Below are 21758 nucleotides of genomic sequence, written 5' to 3'. Positions count from 1 at the left end.
CCCCTTGCCCCTCGCCCCTTGAAACGGAGCTACAAGGGGTAGGGGTAGAAAGTCAACCCCTCCGAATTGGGACACCCCTTCAACAGTCACATACGTCATCACGTAGTGTCACTGGCTTTTACGTAAGCTGATGCGGCGAGCTTTTGCCAGAAATCAAATAGCGTGTACCATATAACTTAATAAAATAAGATAAAACTTAATGCAGACTGATTGGTTCATTGTAAAACATTTATTTACTGATGTAAATGTGGTGATTTCTGTACACAGAGCCCAGAGGCAGCGCTGCCTGCTCCTCTGTCTGGTACATGAAGCTTCACTTTTCATCCAAATAAACTAATGCTACTGCCACAATTGTCAGATTTCATCAATGAGATCAACATTTAAATGCTAAAAAGAATGTAACATGCTGGTGGTAAACCTCTAAAAACCCGCGGATAAGTTAATTAACGACCGCCTTCTCTCCCGGCGGGACCGGGACGAGGACGTAATTTGGCCGGCGGAGCAGCGCTGCAGACCGGCTGCTGCCTCTGTGAGGAGCCGCTCCTCCTGGAGCTTCACTTCTCCGAAAAATCGTCGGAGCAAACTTCTAACCAGCCGTCATTTGGGTAAACTAACCGCACATTTGGGACCTAAACAGTTACTTTCTCGCAAGAAAAAATATTAAAACTTAATAAAGTGACGTAATAACAGCGCTACAGCAAGAAATAAAACAACTTTTCGTTTTACAGCCACCGCTGCCGGCTGCCGCAAGATGCATTCTGGGAAACTTTTCATACCCCTCCGTTTGGAGTGTGCCTCTGAAAAATCTCCGTTTGGAGGGGTATGTAGCCCTACCACTTCCCCCTACCCCTCTGTCCTTACGGAATTGGGACACCCCTACCCCTACACGTGAACGCGCAAAACGGAGGGGTAGGGGTAAGTGGTAGGGCCAAGGGGTGAAATGGGATTGGGCCTAAAGGTTTAGTGATCATATGGTCACGGGTTCGATTCCTGCCTCAGTCATTTCACATCATTGCTTGATTTTTGATTCCAATTATTCAGCTGTCATTGGACAGTCTTTGATTCCTCATAGTATAAAGCTCATTGTAACTCAGGTTCTCTGTGGCCATATGGTTAGTGTGTTAGGTGTTGTGCTATTTCAACAATTCATATATCAAAACGTGCAGCTTTTTTTGAACTTTATCGGCGTTACTTTTCTCTTTTTAACTATTTATACTTTTTCAAATATTTAACTTTTTCTGCAAATTAAACTCTAGACAAATTATTTTCTCCAGTTTTGTAGCCACACTTGTCTTCTGGCTAAAATTCTGGTCAAAAATGCAAAGAGACTTAGATAATAATTTTAAATATTTTTTAAATGCAGCCAGGGAGCTCTCTGCTCTCATTCAGCCCAATGCTGAGAATTCTCCACAACTCTGTCTGAAACATGCTTATGTCTGTGCTCTCTGTGGCGAAGTGGCAGAGTAAAGGTTTATTGATCATGAGGTCATGGGTTCGATTCCTTACTTTTTTTTTTAAGCAGAAGCCAGTGATCCTCTTATCAAAGGTTTTCTTTACCCCTCACATACTGTCTCTGTCTGTAGCCTAGTGGTTAGCTTGCTAGTCTGGAGACCTGAAGGTTGCTGGTTCAATTCTTGCCTCAACAACAATTATAGTGAATTATTTTCCCAGTTGTCCTCTGTTGACTTCTGATAACTTGCTTCATGTTGAAACTGCTGCTCTCAGCCTGAAATTCACAGAAATTTTCATTCTAAGTCATTCAAGCTTGACTCTCAAGCTTTCTTGATGTTGACAGTGTGCAGATCATTAACAGACAACAGTCTCTGCAACTGTGTGTGCACCGTGGCCTAGAGGCAGAGTGGAAGTCTAATGACCATGAGGTTGTGGGTTCAATTCCGACCTTGGTCAAACATTTGTATGGTGATCACTGCTTGCACTATTTGCTAATTCTGCAACAGCGTTCAGTTGCTATCAGCAGTCACACCATTTCCATTCTTGGAAATGCTTTTTCTAGTTATTATCTAAGTCTCTTTGCATTTTTGACCAGAATTTTAGCCAGAAGACAAGTGTGGCTACAAAACTGGACAAAATAATTTGTCTAGAGTTTAATTTGTGGCCGTGCTGACAGTTTAGCCAGAAAAACTCTAGAATGTTTTTTTGCCTCTCTCCACTCTGACACCACTCTGGCTCTGCTCGTTAGACGCAACACACACACATTATAAAGCTGAAAAAAATCAGAAAAAGTTAAATATTTGAAAAAGTATAAATAGTTAAAAAGAGAAAAGTAATGCCGATAAAGTTCAAAAAAAGCTGCACGTTTTGATATATGAATTGTTGAAATAGCACAAAGTATGAAGGACTAGAAGAAGACCGTAAAAAGGCGGAAGAAAATGGCCAAACAGAAGAACAATAGTGTGACTGCTTCAGCAGTCACACTAACTAGAAACAGCATTTCCAAGAATGGAAATGGTGTGACTGCTGATAGCAACTGAACGCTGTTGCAGAATTAGCAAATAGTGCAAGCAGTGATCACCATACAAATGTTTGACCAAGGTCGGAATCGAACCCACAACCGCATGGTCATTAGACTTCCACTCTGCCTCTAGGCCACAGTGCACACACAGTTGCAGAGACTGTTGTCTGTTAATGATCTGCACACTGTCAACATCAAGAAAGCTTGAGAGTCAAGCTTGAATGACTTAGAATGAAAATTTCTGTGAATTTCAGGCTGAGAGCAGCAGTTTCAACATGAAGCAAGTTATCAGAAGTCAACAGAGGACGACTGGGAAAATAATTCACTATAATTGTTGTTGAGGCAAGATTTGAACCAGCAACCTTCAGGTCTCCAGACCGGTAAGCTAACCACTAGGCTACAGACAGAGACAGTATGTAAGGGGTAAAGAAAACCTTTGATAAGAGGATCACTGGCTTCTGCTTTAAAAAAGAAGTAAGGAATCAAACCCATGACCTCATGATCAATAAACCTTTACTCTGCCACTTCGCCACAGAGAGCACAGACATAAGCATGTTGCCATTGTAATGTGATGATGTGCTGCAAACGGTGGCAGAAGCAATTAATGCGTCTCTTAACGAACACCTGTAACCAATTGAGGGTGGGGGAGGGGAGCAGAATTCAACATCACATAACAAGATTGCTCAGCCTGGATTCGAACTAGTGACCTTGGGGTTGGCAAGCAGCCACCTTACCAACTGGACTACAGACAGAGTTGTGGAGAACTCTCAGCATTGGGCTGAATGAGAAAGAATTTTGTTCTTAATTTGCTTGCCTGGTTAAATAAAGGTTAAATAAAATAAAAAATAATGAGAGCAGAGAGCTCCCTGGCTGCATTTAAAAAATATTTAAAATTATTATCTAAGTCTCTTTGCATTTTTGACCAGAATTTTAGCCAGAAGACAAGTGTGGCTACAAAACTGGAGAAAATAATTTGTCTAGAGTTTAGTTTGCAGAAAAAGTTAAATATTTTAAAAAGTATAAATAGTTAAAAAGAGAAAAGTAATGCCGATAAAGTTCAAAAAAGCTGCACGTTTTGATATATGAATTGTTGAAATAGCACAACACCTAACACACTAACCATATGGCCACAGAGAACCTGAGTTACAATGAGCTTTATACTATGAGGGATCAAAGACTGTCCAATGACAGCTGAATAATTGGAATCAAAAGTCAAGCAATGATGTGAAATGACTGAGGCAGGAATCGAACCCACGACCACATGATCACTAAACCTTTACTCTGCCACTCGGCTACAGAGAGCACACTGCTTTCAAGACTGTTGTCATTCATTGTAATGTGATGATGTGCTGCAAACTGGTATGAGTAATCAAGGAGATAACAAACACCTGTAACCAATTGAAGGCGGGGGAGGAGAGCAGAATTCAACATAACATAACAAGAGTTCTTCCCTTGGATTCGAACCAGTGACCTTAGGGTTAGCAAGCAGCCACCCTAACTCCTACACTACAGTGGAGTTGTGAAGAAGAGAGGTTGAGACTTTGATGAATGTGAGATTTTTCAATGATGCTTAAAATAAAAAGAAATGAGTATAGATTAGCCACACCAAGTAAGGAGAGGACTTTTTTGTGACCTGTGACTATTTTTTGGTGAATTAAAATGAATTAAAAAGCACTTAACAGCAAGTTACAAAGTTGAGCTCCTTCTCCTGTGAAAAAAATGCATTGGGCTGAATGAGAGCAGAGAGCTCCCTGGCTGCATTTAAAAAATATTTTAAACTAGATAAAGTAGCATTTCCTGATGGAAATGCGTGTGAATGCTGAAAGCAGCTGAACGCTGTTGCAGAATTAGCAAATAGTGCAAGCAGTGATCACCATTCAAATGGTTGACCAAGGTAGGTATCGAACCCACAACCTCATGGTCAGCAGACTTTCACTCTGCCTCTAGGCCACAGTGCACACACAGTTGCAGAGACTGTTGTCTGTTGATGAACTGCACTCTGTCTCACTCTGAAGTTAACGAGCCCAAAGCTGTAGTTCCAGTGCAAATCAATCTTAGTGCAGTGGTATAAACAAGAAACATGTTAACACAAACCAAGATTGAAAGAGTGAAAGAGAATAGGTGGGGGCGCATATGCATTATCAAGTTTGATCATGTGACCAGACCAAATGGTATTGGTTAAAGTTCAAAGTGGCTGACACACTAACAAGACTGCTCAGGTGGGATTTGAACCTGTGACCTTGTGGTTGGATGGCAGGAACCTTATCCACTAGGCCATTCCAACAGTTCCAATGAAGTAGAGGTTGAGACTTTGATGAATGTGAGATTTTTCAATGATGCTTAAAAAAGCATAAATGCATAGATGCATAAATGAGCCATTAGAAGTTTGTCTACAAATCAGAATTTGAATGAAGTCTCTAGCAGAAAGTACGACATGAATGAGGCAGGAATCAAACCCTTGACCTCATGATCAATAAACCTTTACTCCGCCACTTCGCCACAGAGAGCACAGATAAGCATGTTGCCATTGTAATGTGATGATGTGCTGCAAACGGTGGCAGAAGCAATTAATGCGTCTCTTAACGAACACCTGTAACTAATTGAGGGTGGGGGAGGGGAGCAGAATTCAACATCACATAACAAGATTGCTCAGCCTGGATTCGAACTGGTGACCTTGGGGTTGGCAAGCGGCCACCTTACCAACTGGACTACAGACAGAGAGCTCCAAAACTGGAGAAAACAATTTGTCTAGAGTTTAATTTGCAGAAAAAGTTAAATATTTTAAAAAGTATAAATAGTTAAAAAGAGAAAAGTAATGCCGATAAAGTTCAAAAAAAGCTGCACGTTTTGATATATGAATTGTTGAAATCGCACAAAGTATGAAGGACTAGTTTAAAACCGTAAAAAGGCGGAAGAAAATGGCCGAACAGAAGAACAATTGCTTCCAGCATTCACACTAATTAGTGTGACTGCTGAAGCAGTCACACTATTGTTCTTCTGTTTGGCCATTTTCTTCCGCCTTTTTACGGTCTTCTTCTAGTCCTTCATACTTTGTGCTATTTCAACAATTCATATATCAAAACGTGCAGCTTCTTTTGAACTTTATCGGCATTACTTTTCTCTTTTTAACTATTTAAACTTTTTCAAATATTTAACTTTTTCTGATTTTTTTCAGCTTTATAATGTGTGTGTATTGCGTCTAACGAGCAGAGCCAGAGTGGTGTCAGAGTGGAGAGAGGCAAAAAAACATTCTAGAGTTTTTCTGGCTAAACTGTCAGCATGGCCACAAATTAAACTCTAGACAAATTATTTTCTCCAGTTTTGTAGCCACACTTGTCTTCTGGCTAAAATTCTGGTCAAAAATGCAAAGAGACTTAGATAATAATTTTAAATATTTTTTAAATGCAGCCAGGGAGCTCTCTGCTCTCATTGAGCTCAATGCATTTTTTTCACATCAGCAGGAGAAGGAGCTCAACTTTGTAACTTGCTGTTAAGTGCTTTTTAATTCATTTTAATTCACCAAAAAATAGTCACAGGTCACAAAAAAGTCCTCTTCTAACTTGGTGTGGCTAATTTATATTAATTTATTTTTGTTTTAAGCATCATTGAAAAATCTCACATTCATCAAAGTCTCAACCTCTCTTCTTGACAACTCCTCTGTAGTGTAGGGGTTAGGGTAACTGCCTGCCAACCCTAAGGTCACTGGTTCGAATCCAAGGGAAGAATTCTTGTTATGTTATGTTGAATTCTGCTCTCCTCCCCCGCCTTCAATTGGTTACAGGTGTTTGTTATCTCCTTGATTACTCGTACCAGTTTGCAGCACATCATCACATTACAATGAATGACAACAGTCTTGAAAGCAGTGTGCTCTCTGTAGCCGAGTGGCAGAGTAAAGGTTTAGTGATCATATGGTCACGGGTTCGATTCTTGCCTCAGTCATTTCACATCATTGCTTGACTTTTGATTCCAATTATTCAGCTGTCATTGGACAGTCTTTGATTCCTCATAGTATAAAGCTCATTGTAACTCAGGTTCTCTGTGGCCGTTATGGTTAGTGTGTTAGGTGTTGTGCTATTTCAACAATTCATATATCAAAACGTGCAGCTTTTTTTCAACTTTATCGGCGTTACTTTTCTCTTTTTAACTATTTATACTTTTTAAAATATTTAACTTTTTCTGCAAATTAAACTCTAGACAAATTATTTTCTCCAGTTTTGTAGCCACACTTGTCTTCTGGCTAAAATTCTGGTCAAAAATGCAAAGAGACTTAGATAATAATTTAAAATATTTTTTAAATGCAGCCAGGGAGCTCTCTGCTCTCATTCAGCCCAATGCTGAGAATTCTCCACAACTCTGTCTGAAACATGCTTATGTCTGTGCTCTCTGTGGCGAAGTGGCAGAGTAAAGGTTTATTGATCATGAGGTCATGGGTTTGATTCCTTACTTTTTTTTTTAAGCAGAAGCCAGTGATCCTCTTATCAAAGGTTTTCTTTACCCCTCACATACTGTCTCTGTCTGTAGCCTAGTGGTTAGCTTGCTGGTCTGGAGACCTGAAGGTTGCTGGTTCAATTCTTGCCTCAACAACAATTATAGTGAATTATTTTCCCAGTTGTCCTCTGTTGACTTCTGATAACTTGCTTCATGTTGAAACTGCTGCTCTCAGCCTGAAATTCACAGAAATGTTCATTCTAAGTCATTCAAGCTTGACTCTCAAGCTTTCTTGATGTTGACAGTGTGCAGATCATTAACAGACAACAGTCTCTGCAACTGTGTGTGCACCGTGGCCTAGAGGCAGAGTGGAAGTCTAATGACCATGAGGTTGTGGGTTCAATTCCGACCTTGGTCAAACATTTGTATGGTGATCACTGCTTGCACTATTTGCTAATTCTGCAACAGCGTTCAGTTGCTATCAGCAGTCACACCATTTCCATTCTTGGAAATGCTTTTTCTAGTTATTATCTAAGTCTCTTTGCATTTTTGACCAGAATTTTAGCCAGAAGACAAGTGTGGCTACAAAACTGGAGAAAATAATTTGTCTAGAGTTTAATTTGTGGCCGTGCTGACAGTTTAGCCAGAAAAACTCTAGAATGTTTTTTTGCCTCTCTCCACTCTAGCACCACTCTAGCTCTGCTCGTTAGACGCAATACACACCCATTATAAAGCTGAAAAAAATCAGAAAAAGTTAAATATTTGAAAAAGTATAAATAGTTAAAAAGAGAAAAGTAATGCCGATAAAGTTCAAAAAAAGCTGCACGTTTTGATATATCAATTGTTGAAATAGCACAAAGTATGAAGGACTAGAAGAAGACCGTAAAAAGGCGGAAGAAAATGGCCAAACAGAAGAACAATAGTGTGACTGCTTCAGCAGTCACACTAATAAAAAAAGAGAATAAAGAAAATGGCCGAACCGAATAACAATAGTGTGAATGCTTCCAGCATTCACACTAATTAATAAATAAATACATAAATAGATTGAATAAACACTTCAAATCACAACAACATATATTGCAAAACTTTGCAACTGTGCAGTAACACCTAACCCTCTCTGTCCAACTGTACCTTTTAATTCTCTTAATATTCTGTCTTATTGAAATCCTCCTCTCTCCCTCCCTCACCCACTTCTCTCCTCAGGTGACAGTGACAGGTTGGTGTGTCTGGAGGATGGTCTGTGGTCTTTCCCAGAAGCCTACTGCAAGATAGAGTGTCCAGAGGTCCCAAACATCCCTGATGCCAAGCTGTTAACAGCAGACTGTACGGCTTCAGGGCACGATGTTGGCTCCGTCTGCCGTTACAAATGCAACCCAGGCTTCTATGTAAAAGGGAGCCTCAAAAAGAAGACACCAAGGTCAGTGTTGTGAGACTGTGGGCATCACAGTGGACAGAATAACAATACTACTGCCAGGGATTAGTGAGGCAGTTATAATAAGGTCCCTCATTTTATGATTATAATTATTAATTTGTTATTCCACACATATTATACCTTTATATCCATACATTATATACCTTTTATCTAACCTTTATCTAAGAACTTATAAAACCACAAGAATAATGCTAGTGTTGCCCTGTTACACATCCATGGGAGGCAGAGATCTTCACCAGGCTATAGAGAGTAGCAAACCTTTGTTGTGTCTGCACAGCCTCTCCTACAAGGGCACCTCCAATAACAGCTTAAAAAAAAGCCGGTGCATATTCTCATTTGCCCAGGTCATAGTATTTCAAAGGAGGTTAAATCGAAAGCAACTGGACTTAGTTATTTGTCTAGGAAGACGTTTTACCTCTCATCCAAGAGGCTTCATCAGTTCATGTACGCAACTGACCAGGCTGGGACTGGTCCAACTATCTGGTGTGGAGACTCACTATTTAACCTCTTGTGTGGGCGTTCACAAGGGTGATGATGTCACTAGCTGGGTTTCCATCCAAGTCGTATCGAATTTAAAAGCGGATTTTGTGAAAATGCGCAAAAAGCAAAGCGAATTTATGCCCGTTTCCATTCATTAGTGTTTTGCGATTAGGAGGAGTGCACCGTGAGATTACATCATAAGAGAGCATGAATGTATCCAACATGACACTCAGCTGACACTCAACATCATGGACAATTTACGTACTTTCCGGACTATAGACGCACCTGTATAATCCGCACCAGCTACATTTTAAAAGAAAATACATATAGCCTATAGGCCGCACTTGAATATAAGCTGCAGGTTTTCATGTTGTAACATGAGATATTTACACAGAAAGACAGTAGGGAACTGTGACAGTCTGCTCGCTTTTCCGCTGTTTTGGTTATGCTCCTCTTCTCCATGTGCATCTGTTTACATACGAAGCCGGTGAAAAATCAATAAGTTACATAACGATGTTACGGCGTGTGTTTGTGTAGTCTTAACCGTCATAAACAAAAGATTATGGGTTACGGAGCGCGTTTGTGTTGCGGTGCAGAGAGGAGAGCTGGGAGACCGGGGCGTCGCTGGGTGAAGTCCAGCAGCTTCACCCACAAACTCTGCCTCAATTCGCATAATCTGTTTCCATCACAAAAACTCGCATTTCCTTTATTCGATACGCTGACAAATCCACCCCCTCCAAGCGTATAAACTTTTATGCGCATTTACTGCCTTTATTCGAATTTCTGGCGTTTCCATTCAAGTATTTATGCGCATTTTGTGAAAATGCGCATAAGAAAAGGTGGATGGAAACCCAACTACTGTTGTGCTCCAAGTGCCAACGACAGTCGTTAAAATGACTGTCTTTGATGGAAAGTGGTTTCGACTTCGTTAGTGCTCTATGTTGTTATAACGACAGTCGTTGGAGTCACTTACCACTTGTGAACAGTAGTTGTTCTTTGAGGCTAGATTGTTGAATCTCCTGGGAAGGGATGAAAGGGCAGCATTGTACCTATCTCCATCTGCTACCACCTATCTCCAATTTACAATGCTGCCCTTTCATCCCTTCCCAGGAGATTCAACAATCTAGCCTCAAAGAACAACTACTGTTCATAAGTGGTAAGTGACTCCAACGACTGTCGTTATAACAACGTAGGGCACTAACAAAGTCGAAACCACTTTCCATCAAAGACAGTCATTTTAACGACTGTTGTTGGCACTTGGAGCGCAACAGTGACATCATCACCCTTGTGAACGCCCACACAAGAGGTTAAATAGTGAGTCTCCACACCAGATAGTTGGACCAGTCCCAGCCTGGTCAGTTGCGTACATGAACTGATGAAGCCTCTTGGATGAGAGGTGAAACGTCTTCCTAGACAAATAACTAAGTCCAGTTGCTTTCGATTTAACCTCCTTTGAAAAAGCTTTAAAAAAAACCTATAACAACAACAACAACAACAACTGTGTGTCTGTGGTGTCTACAACACACACAGGGTATAATTGAAGCTTGTGTCTGTATAGACAGCAGACCAAACTAATGTTTTTTTAATCACACATGCCTTCCTGGAGGAAACTCTGTCTTTTCCTTTATTTCACAACATCTCCCTTGACATGCATTATTGTGTGTGTGTGTGTGTGTGTGTGTGTGTGTGTGTGTGTGTGTGTGTGTGTGTTCATTCATATATTTATAGTAATTCTGTATTTTCTTAGCTGTATTTTTTTGTATGTAGTGTATTAAATGTCTGTAATGAGCTGACTTTTATTGTCATGTCAGGCCAATAAAAATATACATTTTATAGTTTTGCATTATGTTAAATATGGTAAAAAGGTAAGAAAATACTTCACATACAAATCCATTTGCAGCTGGGTGTCTTTATGAGTTACACTTTCTCAAACATGTGTGTAAACATTTTAATAACCCCTGATGCTTTATTAGTCCAACATGTGAACGTGAACAGCAGCAGCTATTAAAAAGCTTTAAGGCTGCTACATGTGAGTTTTTGCGAAGGCTACATAGCCACTGTTAGCATTACCTGCTGTTTACCTAACAGTCTGTTAATGCAGCATCAAGCTGTCTCTAGAGATGGAAAGCCAATAGATAGATCATTTATTTATCCCCTAGGCAAACTTTAAGTGTCCAGCGACTCAATAGTAGTTAAACAGTGCAGGTAATGGTTTGTGTTGAGTCATGCTGAGATGCTGCTTAACACCTATGTTGACTTTTTGCTTTTATATTTATCACTCCTTTTTTCCAACTGAAATTAGCACTGAAGGAGAACAGGGCCAGCCCCTCTAGAAAGCAAAGCTGTATTAGTTCTTCTTACCATGTATTGTTCACATATTGGCTACTAACTGCTGGACCTTGTACTGCAGGGAAGTGAAGTCATGTAATATTTCTACATTTGCTCTTGTTGTCTCTAGGAAGTACTTCAGGTTAGAGTGCCTGAAAGGGGGTCAGTGGGAGGAAACCGGATGTGAGCCAATATCCTGCCCAGCCCTACCTGATGTATTCCATGGCATGTACAGCTGCACCAACGGCTTATTCTATGATACTGTCTGTACCCTGCAGTGCTCCAAAACAACAGAAAAAGTAAGGTTCCAGCAGCTGATGTTTCTCCAGGTCAGGACAAGGTTTTTAGTGTGAGATGTTTGATAAGATGTTCAACTATCAATCCTCACAACAAATAGATCACACAGTTGATCCAAATCACAATTTCTTTTTCATCAATCTTTTAACTTTAGACAAGGTATGCTGAAGCCATGTCTATCAAAACAACAGACACCACAAAAGCTGTGAATAGCAGCTGTGGTTGTATCTGCAGTCACACATGTCTGTTACCTTCTAATGTACATTTTGCTGCCCTATGTCATTTCTGGGAAATTGCAACAATGTAGGTGTGAGAAAACCCGTGTGACGGCTAAAATTGCAAAATGATATGATTGACATTGTCCACGGGCACCGATGATTTCTTTATCTTGTGTGAGTTTTACATTTCTCCACATATCTAGTCATCACTGTCAAACAGTAGCAGCCAGATCATGCTTTAATCTCAACTGACTCAACAAATGATTTCCTCTGGAGACAATTTAACAAAAGTGTAGACCACACATAGTTCTTTGATGACCACAATTCTTTTTCAAACTCTGTTTGCAGAGTGAGATTCGCTGCACTAAAGACGGCGAATGGACAGCAGAGTTCACCATGTGCTCCACGCTCCAGGGATCCTGCTCTCCCCCTGCTGATCTCAACTCTGTGGAGTACAGCTGTGACCAGGGGATGGATGTTGGTGAGCAGAACCTCCTTTGAAGGATGAGAGTTTAATGTATCAGATAAACAGTCCTGATTATATTTACTCCCTTTTGTCAAACAAACTAAAACCATACACAGTAGTCTGTTGGACGTTGAATTATCTTGTTAAACACCACTCAACTGAACAGCCAAAACAATCACAGTATTAGAGGTGGCGTTTTTGTCAACACTTATGTTTAACACTTCCTCCTCCTCAGACCATTCACAATTTTCTTCTGGCCCTTGGCAGGCTTTCTAGAGCTCTGCCGATCACAACACAGAGGCCTTCTAAGAAGTTCCTGTTAAGGAGGTCAAAACTTATATTGTCTTTTTTAGTCAGAGACTCAAGAGTCAAGAGTTTGATCTCTCCAAATACCAGGAGGAACTCCAGACAGCAGCAGACAGTAGAAGTCCTGTGACAGAGACAGTCGATCCGAATCCAAACCATAATGTGATGGTTACATGATTAAGTGATTAAATCCAACAGACAGTAATCAGGGTTATTTCTTGTTTTTCCTTACAGGTGCTGTTTGCTACCCAACATGCAATGTAGCTCTCGACATGGATCTGCGTGACCCTGTGGTTCTGCCTAATGGCACTACAGCTGACTCTCTAAAGCACTGGATGCTGCCCACAAAAGTTGAGGTGAGGAAACGAGTCAAATATTTGAGTTCACTTAAGGTCACCTAATTTCTATTCAGTTCTGTATCATGACTCATCAAAAACGAAGCAACTCAATATCACAATATAATCTACAATTTAAGCATAATCCACTAACAGTTTTGTTCAATTTTTAACAAGCATAATTTAAGAAACTAAAAACACATCTCTATTCCACAACACACAACAGAGTCCAGCCAAGAACAGAGAACATCCTCTGGTCTTATTTGGACTTTTTCTGATGATTGGTTGTTTTTTCACATACCACAGTGGTTTATTGATTGATTGATTCTTTTAATGACCACACAGCCAGGCTGGTGGAATTTGCTTCCAGTACAGCTTATTGGTACAGGTTCCAAACATATAACATGTATAGACAAACATACAATTACAACTTATAGTGCCATGCTTGTTCCACAGTGTACAGAGTTCAAGATATTTATTGCAGTGGGGATGAAGCTGTTTCTGAAGCGGGTTGTTTTGGAGGCCACTGTCCTGTAGCATCTCCCAGAGGGGAGCAGCTGGAAGGCAGAGTGTGCAGGGTGAGTGGGATCTTGGACAATTTTCCGGGCTCTGCGCAGTGTCCGTTTGTGGTGAAGTGATTCAAGTGATGGGGGGAGCCAGTGATTCTGGATGCTCTGTTGATGATGCGCTGTAGTTTCTTCTTTGAAAGTGTGTCAAGACTGCTGTACCAGACTGTAATGGATGAGGTGAGGATACTTTCAATGATGGCTGTGTAAAAACGGAGCAGGAGATGGGACCTGACTCTGAACTTTTTGAGCTGTCGGAGATGGAAGAGTCTTTGTTGAGCTTTTTTGTAGATGTGTTCTGTGTTGATTTTCCATTTTAGGTTATTGGTGATGTGGGTTCCGAGCAGTTTGAATGACTCGGTAATGGAGATGGGTTCACCTTTAATGAGCACAGGGGTTTTGAGAGATGGCTGGCGTCTTAGGTCGATGATGAGTTCTTTTGTTTTTGATGTGTTGAGTAGGAGGTTGTTGTCTGTGCACCAGGTCACTACTTGGTTGATCTGTGCACGGTATTCTATTTCTTGGTTGTTGGTGATGAATCCTACAATAGTAGAATCGTCCGCATACTTGTACAGATTGACAGAACTATGGTGTGATGTGAGCTGGTTTGTGTAGATGGAGAATAGCCAGGGTGAAAGCACACAGCCCTGGGGTGCACCCGTACTGAGGGTCAGAGGGGAGGATGTGTTGTTGATTTTGACCTTCTGTTGCCTGTTCCAGAGAAAGCTGTAAATCCAGTGACAAATGCATGGGTCAATGTTCATATCTATTAATTTAGTGAACAGTTTGGCCGGGTTTATTGTGTTGAATGCAGAACTGAAGTCCATGAACAGGATGCGAGCATATGTGTTTGCAGACTCTAGGTGGTTCAGTGTGTGATGAATTACTAAGTTGACTGTGTCCTCAACTGATCTATTGGCTCTGTATGCAAATTGGTATGGGTCCATGAGGGGGGAGGTGACAGTTTTCAGGTGTTTGACTATGATGCGCTCAAATGATTTCATGGCTGCAGATGCCAAAGCAATGGGTCTATAATCATTGAGGCAGGAGATGTTCTTAGTCTTAGGGACCGGGATGATGATGGACTCTTTGAAGCACTTGGGTACCGAGCATAGACAGAGGGAGATGTTGAAAATGTAAGTGAAAACCCCGGCCAGTTCCGCAGCACAGTGATGGAGAACAGAGGGGCTGATGTTGTCTGGGCCGGCAGCTTTGTTCCTCTTGAGTCCCTTGAAGGTGCTCCTCACTTCCTCCTCATAGATGGTGAAAGGAAAGGGGGGGAGGGGGTCAGGGAGAGGTGGTGATGGAGTCGGTACCTGTTCAAACCGGCCATAGAAGGAGTTGAGTGTGTCTGGAAGCTGACTGTCATTTCCAGGTATGGAGGAGGGTTTCTTTTTGTAGTTTGTCATGATTTGAAGTTTTTTCCAGATGAAACGGAGACTCTTTAGAGAGTTTTTCGGACATCCTGACAAGAGAGAGTTGCAGTAGTCTAGCCTAGAAGTGATAAAAGCATGCACTAGTTTCTCAGCATCACTCTGGGAGAGGATATTCCTAATCTTAGTGATACTGCGCAGATGGAAGAAGGTGGTCCTAGTCACATGTTTTATGTGGGAGCTAAAGGAAAGGTCCTGGTCAAAAATGACTCCAAGGTTCCTCGCGGTTGTACTCGGGGTCAGGGTGATGCCATCTAGAGTAGCGATCTGATTAGAGAAAGTGTCCCTGAGATGTTTAGGTCCAAACCCAATGGCCCTCATTTATCAAACTTGCGCAGGATCTGGTGTAGATTCTGGTGTAAATATCAGTGTACGCCAAGTGTCACGTGTGATTTACTAAAAGTGTGTACGCTGCTGATTTCGGCGTAGAACCGGCGTGGTGGTGATAAATCCGGCGGCTGAAAACGAGCGTCATTTAAATGTCACGCCCCGATATGTTCCTGCTTTAGAGGCGTCGCCCTGCCCCTTTTACGACACGGAGACACGGAAGACGGCCAAGAAGAGGGACTTTACTGGCGTTACCGCGTTGAACAGGGAGAGGGCGGCAACATTAAATATCTGGACATTGATAGATTGATAGATTTTGTGATTGATAAGCGTCATCCCGATGGATGGAGGCTGCAGACGCACATGTCAGGAAACCCAGCGACCTCATGAAATGCTCCTGCAGTTTACTAAACACAAGTGACTGAGGAGAAATCACAGGCATATTACTGCTGCGAACGCTACTTTATGACCATCAGCACCGCAGGCATGGTTCGGCTGATGGAGGGATGTGAAACACCGGCCCAATCTCCCGCTGACAAAAAAAAAACACTCCGCCGCGGAGATCAGCTGCACCTGGACAGGTAGCGGAGCCCCCCCCCCCCGCCGGCTCCGGTGTCCGGCAGAGAGACGGACTGAGGAGCCGTCCGGTCATGCTCTGGTGCTGCAGATGTTGGAAGTTTGTGTGTGTGATCTACAATAACAGGTCTGTCATTGACTGTTTCTGTTTACACAGCTGATTAACGAGCATCTGTCACGTCCTGGTTTTTAATTCATCTCAGTTGCTCAAAATAAAAGACGAGTTAAATTTTCAACACGGACTTGGTTGTAGCGTTTCTTTTTTTTTTTTTGGCTACTTTTTATCTTTTTATCAATATAAACAACAACAACATGTGATCCACATTGCTGCGTTATTAGACTATGGTTTAATAATCATTCTGACACAGCAGCACTCCTTCCTGCATGTTCTACGCTGGTTCCAAATGTGCGTACACCTGGTCAGAGCTGGCGTGAGATTTGTGCGTACCGTACGCTCACGCTCAGATTAATAAATGCCGATCCTTGCGGTGAATTTGGTGTACACCAGAGGTGGGTAGAGTAGCCAAAAATTGTACTCAAGTAAGAGTACTGTTACTTTAGAATAATATGACTCAAGTAAAAGTAAAAAGTATTGTCACCCTGTGTTACTTGAGTAAGAGTAAAAAGTAATGGGTGAAAAAACTACTCAAGTACAGAGTAACTGTCGAGTAACCTCTTTTATTTCTCAGGTCAAATAATGTCAAATAATGCACATGATGCATGCACAAAAATATATTATGGCAATGATAATTTTCAGAGCCGGAGAATTCCCTTAGACAACTGAAACAGTTTATAATAAACAATAATAAATAAATAAATAATATAATAACTTAAATCTTTACACAGTAACATAAATAAAAAATAAAAAAATACATTACAATAAAAATAAATTAACAAAACAATGGGCTCAATAGTAGAGGTACAGTTGAGGTTACAAAGAACAAGTTTCTAAAAACCATAGAACACTCAACACAGAACAGTGGGATCCATAGGCACTGCAGAGATTACTGTACAATGAATAACAAGAACAACAACAAGGCAGTCTCTGAGTGACCAATACATTTCCTTCCTTCCTTCCTTCATTCATTCATAACACTGTGTGTATGTAGGTGTGTGTAAGTGTAGGCGTGTGTGTGTGTGCGTGCATGTTCACTCCATAAAGTGACCGTTAATCTTCAACAACAGCTGGCTCTCAAGATTTTCACTCTGAAGCTGTGACCTTTTAGCTGTGTACAGGAGGCCTGCATGACTAAACAGCCTCTCACAGGCGGCAGACGCTGGGAGGGCTGTATTCAACTTTAGTGAGAGCCTCTTCACTTCAGGAAAAGAATGGAGAAGGTCCATACCTCCAGGTGACGTACAGGAGAGGTACCTCTCTAGCTCTCCTGTCTTTGATTGCCCTTCTCCCATGGATGCAAAGAAATCGTCCTCATCTGAATGACTGCTGTTGGTTTGAGGTTCCTCATCCAGCTCCAAGTCGGAACCCAGGTGCCCTCTGATGTAGTCGAGGCCTGTGGCAAGATAAATAGTTTTCAAAAGAGTTAGGTTTGTACACTTTTCTTACCCATCTAATATATAGTCTGCTAAGCTGCTGTTTTTTTTATATATATTAAAACCCTCTGTGTTTATAACTGTTGCTTGTCATCATTTTTCAGTTTTTGTTAACAAAATAAAGTTACAGCCCTCACAATCTCAACAAAAATATGGTTAAATCAATATTTCTCTGACAATATCAATTAAAAATATATGTTCTTATCTTTGTAAATGCAGAATTGATGGCAGAGGTGTTGTACAATACTACTGATTTACACTTGAATTGATTCACATGTACATTTACCAGCTTTTATGATGTTATCGTCAGTAGTCCAGGATGTCCTGAATTTTGGCAATAAAATTGCCGCAGCAATCAACTCCGGCTCTTGCATGATGTCTCCAAAGCGTTTTGTGATCCCACGCTGCAGGGAATCAATGAGACAGCCACACATTTTGCATGAGGCCTGCAACCTTTTCAGCTTGTCCTGCAGCTGATGAAGTGTTGGCAGCAGGAAGCCCATGTGGGCCGATGTTTCCCCTTGGAGGACATTGAGAGCCATCGCAACAGGCTTCATCACTGCAGCGTACTCTGTCAAAAATGCCATCTCAGCTGTATTGAGCCTGTAAAAGATGAAAAGATCAAAATGAGCTTTTAGCAACTTCTGATACATATATTTATTGTTCATTGTGTGTTCAATGAACATACAAATACAATAATAAAATAGGTTAATAAGAAACTACATTGCATGATATTGAACTTAAGAGAGATGGATTAACATACATTAAATTCTGCCAACTTACATCTTAATCTTCAGTGCCATGCATACATTGCGGATTGCTTTTTCTCCTTGCTCCTTTTGGATGCGCACAATCCTTTCAACTGCAAGGAACAGGGAGCTCCAACGGGTCTGGTTTGGTCGGAGGAACTGCAACTTACACTCTCGCTCCACAGTTTCAGCTGCTGTGGCTGACCTGCTCGTTTTATTCCACAGAGCATTACATTTGGCAAAAGCTGCTCGAGACAACCTCTTGTATGTTTCATTGGTAGTTCCTGTAACAGTGGTGTCGACTGTTGACACAAGATTTAGGAGATGACATGCACACCTCTGGTGTTTTGGAAGCTGGTACTCAAGTCCAGTGTCATCATCCAAAATGGCAGAAACGTCTTGATATTCCACGTCCAACTCATTTTCATCCTCTGACCCATCATCAATGTTTAAGTCTTTCTCCTCCTGTCCATCAGTGGCCTCGTCCTCTTTCCCGTGTACACCATATATTCGAAACGCCTTTATGAAGTTTGAACCACTGTCTGTTGTTGTCCTGGTAATTTTGTCCCTGATTTGGTATTCGGAATGTATCTCCTCCAATGCTGCAGCAAGGACATCAAATGTGTGTGAGCCTTTGAGGCGTCTGCAGGCCAATGCAGCGGAGTGCCTCTCCAGAGAGTTGTGGTCTATCCAGTGGCAGGTGACACCTAAGTAACTACGTTGCCTGGCAGACCAGCAGTCCGTTGTGGTAGCAACATGGTTGACAGCTTTTAGCTTTTTGATAACTATGCTCTTCATTGTCTTCGCAGCTTCCTGTATTCTACAGCATAATGTTTTCCTTGTTATAACAGTACACTGAGGTTGCAAGGTTTCGATCATGGTTTTGAAAGATGGTGCCTCAACAACAGAAAATGGTTGGTTGGCTTGGCACACAAAATTTAGCACAAGCTTATCGAGTGTTGCCTGTGTTACTCGCCGTGAAGGGACAGTGAAGGAACTTGTGATCTTTGCATTCTTGGTGGGAGGTTCCTCAGCAGAAGACGATCTTCTCTTTCGGTGGGATTCTATCAGGTCTGTGTATTTGGTCAGTTTGGTGGGGTGAACCCTCTGTTGACAGAAAAAAAAATACTTATATACTTACATACATGTGTAGGGCCTAACACAAAAAAAGAGTTCCTAAAAATACATTTAATTTAAGTTGTATTCACTGAGATCAAGCTTTCACTTGGTTTATTCTGCTTTACTTTTGTCTGTGACCTCTGTGTGTGTGTGTGTGTGTGTGTGTGTATTCTAATAATGAATTCAAAAGTAGTGTAAAGTGCACTTTTATTTCAATGTTCTGCTGCCATATGAACTTAAGTGCCATAACATTTGTTGTGCAAACACTTTTAACATCAGCCCTTACTTGAAAAATGTATTAAAACAATAAAAAAAAAATAAAAAAAATAGTTCCATTTGATGATCAAAATATGTAAAATATTTAAATAGATGAAATAAAATACATTTTCCTTCCAAAATAACGCTACACACCTGCAGCTGCTGAAGATATGTGAAGATCTAACGTTACAGTAACTATCAGCTGAGCAAAGATCAAAGCGGAGCACCGTGGCTGTGGCTGCACACAGCCTCGCGCTAGAGAGACACCGAGTCCAGCAGGAGGAGGGACTGGCTGACTGAGTTAAATTGCCCAGCCCTAATTTTACAGTTATTTCTGATAAACAGGGCTAACGTCAGCCTACAAAGACAGCGGGAAAAAATAAGAGGGGGGGGAAAGTACTACTTACCGCAATGTGTTTACGCAAATTCGAAGTTGAACTTTGGTAGGCTGAAACCTCCACTTGTTTCGGAAGACACAAATGGCAACGCATAATGTAGCTGTTTTTTTTTGTTGCCTGGAGTGTGAACATTTCTTTTATGTGGGGCCAGGGGTGTTGTGCCTCCTCCCCTTCGGCTTCTTCGGAATTGCATGCCGTCGCCATCGTTTTGTTTCTGTGCTCTTTTCCGCCTGTTTGCCGCGGGGAGTGTGTGTGCGGTCATGTGATGGCTAGGCTCTGCCTGATTGGTGAAACGGAGTTAGACGTCGCTAGTGGCTACATTTGATTGGTGAGATGCAGTCATGTGATAGTCACAGAGCCTCTGGGAAGTCCCGACTTTAAATCATTGCTCTCCCCATATAAACAAAACAGACCATGCGGCATGCGGCAGACGGATCGATTAAAAAAAAAAAAAAAAAGTAGCGAGCAGAATCAGCCCAATGTAACGGAGTAAAAGTACCGCTCCTTCTTCACAAATGTACTCAAGTAAAAGTAAAAAGTATGCTGCTTTGAAACTACTCATAGAAGTACAATTTTTCCAAAAAGTTACTCAAGTAAATGTAACGGAGTAAATGTAGCGCATTACTACCCACCTCTGGTGTACACCCATTTTTTTGGTGTACGCAAGTTTCATAAATGAGGGCCATTGACCTCAGTTTTATCTGAATTCAGTAGCAAGAAGTTAGAGGACATCCAGGATCTAATGTCTTTCAGACAGTCTTGCAGATTGATGAGGCGGCTTCTGTCATCTGGCTCCATGGACAAGTAGAGTTGCGTGTCATCCGCATAACAGTGAAAACTGATTGAGTGCTTCCGGATGATGTCACCTAATGGGAGCATGTAAAGAATGAAGAGGATTGGCCCTAAGACTGAACCCTGCGGTACACCATACGTAACTCTGCTATACTCTGAATGGTCGTTATTAACATTAACAAATTGAAACCTGTCAAATAAGTATGACTTAAACCATTTTAGGGCAGGTCCTTTAATCCCAATTTCATGATCCAGTCTCTGCAGCAGGATGGTGGTGTTACCGCTTGGTCAGGTACTGATTGATCCAGCCAGGTCTCTGTCAGGCAGATGGCGGAGCAGTCGCTGTAGTCCTTAATTGCTTTGTATCATAAGTTGGAGTTCATCCATCTTATGCCGGAGGGATCTGACGTTTGACAACAGAAGAGCTGGGAGCGGTGGCCAGTAAGGGCGTCTCCTGAACCTGGCAGAGGTGCCGGAGCGCCGGCTCTTCTTGGTCGGCGGCCATGGTGTTGAATGGCTTAAGATGTTAAAGTCCCGTAATTTCTCCTCCAGCAAGGTAGACAGACTCAGATGACTGTGAGAGATGTGTTGGAGGTTTAAGAGCTCGGATCGGCCGTATTGGATCAGGCACGACACATTACAAACAAATAACGAAGACACTAGAATGACAGACAGGAACGCTGCTTGTACTGTGGCAAGCCTCACGGCCGCCATCTTGTGCATTTTACAACTGCATCTTGAACGCTCTTAGTCTGTGAAACTGAAACCAAGCCCTTTAATAGATCATATTGTCTTTGGATTAGGTTTGAAGAATTTAGAGAGATGTGACCATAAATGAATTACATTTATTAAAGCTCAGGTTCCAAAAATTCTGTATTCATCTCATAGTGCAACCTGCAAGTGTGTTTCACTTGCCTGGTAAATACCAACATATTGCACTCTTCAGTTTTTAACAGGTCTTCTGTGAAAAATGTGTTGTGACCAGGCATATCCTCACATAACTTATCTGATGTCATTTTAGTGGTTTTCTCAGACTTGCACTTAATATAAGTGTTTTCACAGGCTGAGCAGTACTCCCTGTGTTTCTGTAAATTTCAGCTTGGACAAGCTTTTCTAAAATGTCCATGCCCTCATGTTCTAAAAGTTTTTCCGAGTATGAAATTTTTGAGGAAACACCAGATCCTTGTCATTTTAGCTGCTTTGGCTTTGATCGCTGCTCTAGTACT

The 21758-nt window shown here is 41.5% G+C and overlaps 2 protein-coding genes across 2 annotated transcripts in view; one reads left to right on the top strand and one right to left on the bottom strand.

Moving 5' to 3' along the window:
• pappa2 (pappalysin 2) overlaps positions 1 to 21758 on the top strand; it is a 114697-nt gene that overhangs the window by 71154 nt on the left and 21785 nt on the right. Inside the window, exons 21-24 of the mRNA XM_085804087.1 lie at positions 8105 to 8318; positions 11272 to 11440; positions 12005 to 12137; positions 12663 to 12784. Of these exons, the coding sequence (XP_085660213.1) occupies positions 8105 to 8318; positions 11272 to 11440; positions 12005 to 12137; positions 12663 to 12784 (638 nt within the window). The remainder of the gene's footprint in view (positions 1 to 8104; positions 8319 to 11271; positions 11441 to 12004; positions 12138 to 12662; positions 12785 to 21758) is intronic.
• LOC146970640 (uncharacterized) lies at positions 16524 to 21037 on the bottom strand. The gene is made up of 4 exons (XM_085804441.1): positions 20941 to 21037; positions 18000 to 18267; positions 17503 to 17819; positions 16524 to 17176 (listed from the first exon to the last, which is right to left on the bottom strand). The coding sequence occupies exons 1-4, from the start codon at positions 21035 to 21037 to the stop codon at positions 16815 to 16817; spliced, it is 1044 nt and encodes a 347-aa protein (XP_085660567.1). The 3' UTR covers positions 16524 to 16814.

Source organism: Trachurus japonicus, chromosome 17 (genome assembly GCF_045865225.1).
Source record: "Trachurus japonicus isolate A0001 chromosome 17, Traja_1.0".
Taxonomy (NCBI): Eukaryota; Metazoa; Chordata; class Actinopteri; order Carangiformes; family Carangidae; genus Trachurus; species Trachurus japonicus.
The sequence above is the reverse complement of the archived record's forward strand: the minus strand, read 5'-3'. Positions and strand labels throughout refer to the sequence as shown.

What these genes read in the sequence shown, in the direction of transcription:
- LOC146970640 (XM_085804441.1), bottom strand. Translation starts at nt 21,037, where the DNA reads ATGGCCGCCGACCAAGAAGAGCCGGCGCTCCGGCACCTCTGCCAGGTT. An exon ending in ATGGCACTGAAGATTAAGAT is followed by an intron (nt 17,820 to 17,999) that starts GTAAGTTGGCAG and finishes CATCTTTTACAG; the next exon opens with GCTCAATACAGCTGAGATGG. An exon ending in CGATAACATCATAAAAGCTG is followed by an intron (nt 17,177 to 17,502) that starts GTAAATGTACAT and finishes ATCTTGCCACAG; the next exon opens with GCCTCGACTACATCAGAGGG.